Below are 4,093 nucleotides of genomic sequence, written 5' to 3'. Positions count from 1 at the left end.
AACTTTCCATGTGGGACTAAACTTCCCACCTCTTGCCACTCCCTAGTGAGCTGCCACCAACTTGGGCTCAAACTCACAAAGCTGCCACTATGTGAGCTTTGAGATTTATAGGAAAAACTGAAATCTAATTTGGGCTACTAAAAGTGGGCCCAATATTTCAACATCGCCTGCATCCCCTACACCATCCCTGCACACTTAAGATTTTTTGCATAATGATGAGTAGCCGATGCCATCGACGCCCTTCATCGTGCCTGCCATGGGAATTCCAGCTCCGGCCATGCCAATGCGTGCGTCATCATCGGTCGTCGTTGTCCTTTGCTAGAAGCCCTGCGGCAACACGTTGTCATCACTGACCGGTGGGCCCTTTGCTGTCATCAACCTATCAAAAGGTTATTAGTGGATCTGTCCGTGTATTGGTAATTTTTTGAGAAAATAACGAAAGAAGCATATACTTGTCAACCTAGCACTAATTGTGGTAGTTTTATGTACTCCTTTATTCCTTTATAAAAAGGAAGGATCAAAGGCACATAAAATAAATTGACATGTCAAACTAAGACAAGCTTTCATATCGTTCAACCAACCATCAAACACGATGCACAAAACAACGAAGCAGTAGGCAAGTAAAAGTTAGGACCTCGTTCGATTCCTGAACAACTCCAATTAAGTAACAACACATTCTAGGTTCACGAAACGCAGACAGCTGATCTGAAAACACGCACAGATGGCTAATACGTATTTTCTTCAGCGCAACTCCCATAGTTTTATGTTATAAATTCTCCTATACAAATTTCGGGATGAAATCTCAATGCCTGCCAATCCCTATCCGACCACAGAAGAATCAGAACACTGCCTTGACCGGCGGTGGCAGCGCCAGTCCTGCTCCTTTCCCAGCTCCTTTCCCAGATTCGTCCAGCGCCAACAGCCGCAGACCAAACTCCAGCCCCTGAGAAAGGATTAGGGTTCCGATCAGTCAAAGATAATAACAACAGTGCCTAACAATGGAAATATTTCTTGACTGGAGAAAGAACTAACCGGGAGCTCCGGTTGCTTGAAAGATCTTGTAACCACCGGCCCCTTCAAGCCTTCCTGTAGTCGCTTCAAGCCTTGCTGTAGTAGCAAAATGAAGATAATGATATAATGCAAGAGTGATTTATATGAGCAAAACCGCAGCAGCAATGGACGCTTCGAGATTTATATATGCAGCCTTTTGTATTCTCGAGCGTATTGACATTAGATATTCAATGTGTCACCAAATGGGTTATGTGCAGATTATACGCAGTTCTTACCCAAAGATCTAATTCCATGATTAATAGGTTCTTTTAAGAAGTTGAATGATTTAACAAGTTCTGGATGATTTTGGAAGGTGTGATTGCAAGAGCTAACTTCTGGTTAGGTTCTCACCAGGTGATCTGGCGTCCTTTTGCCATTTGATTCGATGAATTTGAGGAGATAGTCCACTCCATCATTTTGCCAATTCTGTTTGTCTTGAATAGAATCCAACTTCACATCCTGCAGAAGCAACACAGAAATTTAAGTTATAGCACAACTGAAAGACTGGCAATCAGTATGGTGAAGATGATAGGTCCAATAGAAGCTTACCATATGGAAAGCCAACTTCTTGAGAGTTTGAAATTCTTCACCAATTTCCTGGAGTTTCTCTCTCGCGCCTGTAACCTGAAATAAGACATTTGTGATTATGCACCACACATTGATGTCTTCATGTATCAAGTAATTTAAACAATTCACTACTGACAAATCAACCCTAAAAATAATTACTTAACAGTGCATGGATTGCTAAGTCCAGTGATCTTGATTTCATACTAAGCTATTGCAGTTAGCATTATGAAGGAAAACATGAAATTTACGAAGTACCTCATCCCTTATTTGTCCAGAAATCTCCTTTTGCTGATCCAATTTATCATCTACCCTTTGGATGCGCTGTGTTAGGTGCCTTTTAGCAGCCTTCAGATTGAGAAAAAAAAATGTCAGTACTTGAGCTTAACATAAGAGGGAACACCACAAAAAAATCAACATGTCTAGCACGAAAATTGATTAGCCTTTTTGGAAGCATATCAACGAGGCGACTTTCAACTCAAATGTATCTGATAGCAAATGGGTACTTGCATGGTGAAAAAAAAATTTATATCAAACCCATAGTAATAACAGGCTACCTCACGACAAAAATTTGCAGAACAAAAAAGGTATTTCCTCTGATTCAAATAAATTAACTCAGCTTTATCATGATATGGATGTATGTAGATTTATTTGTTAACTAGATACATCTGTATCCAAACAAAGTTGAGTCAATTAATATGAATTAGGGGGAGTAACGTTATCTAGAAGCCCGGGGAGAATAGTTTATACTTACAGCAAGAGAGGTCTGGACTTGTTCCAGATGCTTTGTCATGCTTGAAACAGCGTTAGCCATGTTTTGCTTAGTGACGTACATTAAGCTAGAGAAGGTGATACCCTGAAAGCATGCACATACAAGTATATGATAAATATAAATCGACGTAATGCTGATTTAACGACAACATTTAAAGCTTGAATCAAACAAAGCCCTAATATATAACCAGGAAAGCACAAAATCAAACACATTAAAAACAATGGATAAACAAGAACTTCCCGCCATTCATGTGCATGTGTGCCTATCAAGGAAGGTAAATTAAGTAGGTTTAGAAGTTACGAACAGATTAGATTTTACTTTAGGCGCCATGGTTTCAGATGATTAGGAACAAAGCAGCAGAACGCCACTTGGAAGAAGAATTACTTAAGTAACACCCGACAAATATTGCGAAACCATGGAGGATTTGAGAACTGAAAATAAAGTAGATCACGTACTCTCCACCACATGTAAGCATAGCCAGCCACCCCAGCAGCTGCAGCAGGTACAATCAAAGCTGACAAAACTGCAAATAGATATTTAACACAAGGTTAGTACCATGTACATGCAGAATTTGTTAGCTATTTTAACTAAGATAAAGGGTGCTAAGTAATGATGAGTGTTAATTAAGACAGGAGCAGCAAAGAAACGTACCTTTGTTGCCAGATTCATAACGAATAATAGAGGGAGGGATTCTCAATTGCCGAATCTCCCTAACCAGCATATCCATCTAAAATCGATTGAAACATAATTAGTTCCTCGGGCAACTAATCCAGACATACTTTGCATATGCTAATCAGAAGTCACCACAACGGCGACGATATACAGAGATCACGCACCTCCACCCGCGCGAGCGCAAGCTTGTCGGCGGCAACGGTGCTGCCTTCTGCTCCTTTCACTTCCATGAACTCCTGCGGAACAACCGCCAAAACGCGCGCGCATAGAGTCAGAAACAGGAGCCAAACATGCACTCTCGCCGCCGGCCACCGCTGGATAGATCGATCGACCGATCTGGATCGATCGGAGCGGGCCGGCGAAGGATAGGGTATTAATAAGCGAGTAACAATGCGGGCGCACGCACCTGGAACTCCTTGAGGAGGTCGACGAAGCGGGCGCCGCGGCCGTCTTTGAGGATGAGGGTGCCAGCTAAACCTGCGCGATCGGTAGATCGATCTCAGTCGTCACGAAAAGAAACAAAAGAAACAGAGCTCAGAGCACGGAAATTAACGGAAGGGCGACGCACCGGTGCCGCCGATAAGGACCCAGCGTCCCAGGGTGGGCATCACCGCCACCGCCATTGCTGCGGGCGCGGAGGTGTGACGGCCGGCGGCGACGGAAACCCTACCCTACCCTGGGCCTAGGCTTGGGGAAGGGGTTAGGATTCGGGAAGGAGCCTCGAGTTCGGCGAGTTGTTCGCACAGGGAACTTGTTGTACGCGCGTGGCGAGAGGGGTTCGGTTCGCTTATATGTACAGCCCGGCGTGGCAAGGCGAGGGTAGACCGGACTGTTTGGCGCGCGGTCCGATCGAGTCGCGTGTCTCGTGTGCAGTTCGAAACGTTTTCCTTTTCGAGTTAAACCAAAATACGGTTTGCATTTCTTGCATTTATTCTCAAATATAATAAGATAGGAGAAAAATATCTGGTTGGTGTGAGATCTGTTGGTTCAAGATTGTTGTTTATGTTCCACACGACACGAGTGTTCAAGTAGTAG

At 43.5% G+C, this 4,093-nt stretch overlaps 1 protein-coding gene across 1 annotated transcript; it reads right to left on the bottom strand.

Annotated features, from left to right (window-relative positions):
* Nucleotides 1-599: 599 nt before the first annotated feature.
* LOC127338222 (uncharacterized) lies at nucleotides 600-3,809 on the bottom strand. Its single transcript, XM_051364429.1, has 11 exons — nucleotides 3,627-3,809; nucleotides 3,465-3,535; nucleotides 3,223-3,294; nucleotides 3,038-3,113; nucleotides 2,842-2,909; nucleotides 2,369-2,470; nucleotides 1,873-1,962; nucleotides 1,600-1,674; nucleotides 1,402-1,509; nucleotides 1,033-1,107; nucleotides 600-943 (listed from the first exon to the last, which is right to left on the bottom strand). The coding sequence occupies exons 1-11, from the start codon at nucleotides 3,679-3,681 to the stop codon at nucleotides 839-841; spliced, it is 897 nt and encodes a 298-aa protein (XP_051220389.1). The 5' UTR covers nucleotides 3,682-3,809; the 3' UTR covers nucleotides 600-838.
* Between the last annotated feature and the right edge of the window lie 284 nt (nucleotides 3,810-4,093).

The sequence above is a fragment of the Lolium perenne genome, chromosome 3 (assembly GCF_019359855.2).
Source record: "Lolium perenne isolate Kyuss_39 chromosome 3, Kyuss_2.0, whole genome shotgun sequence".
Classification (NCBI taxonomy): domain Eukaryota; kingdom Viridiplantae; phylum Streptophyta; class Magnoliopsida; order Poales; family Poaceae; genus Lolium; species Lolium perenne.
Note: the sequence above shows the minus strand (reverse complement) of the source record. Positions and strands in the feature narration are given on the sequence as shown.

Bases quoted from the DNA above. Each gene is read 5' to 3' on its own strand.
- LOC127338222 (XM_051364429.1), bottom strand. From the start codon at position 3,681: ATGGCGGTGGCGGTGATGCCCACCCTGGGACGCTGGGTCCTTATCGGC. The intron at 3,295-3,464 runs GTGCGTGCGCCC...GTTGTTCCGCAG, and splicing joins ACCTCCTCAAGGAGTTCCAG to GAGTTCATGGAAGTGAAAGG. The intron at 1,108-1,401 runs GTGAGAACCTAA...TTGCTACTACAG, and splicing joins AAAGGACGCCAGATCACCTG to CAAGGCTTGAAGCGACTACA.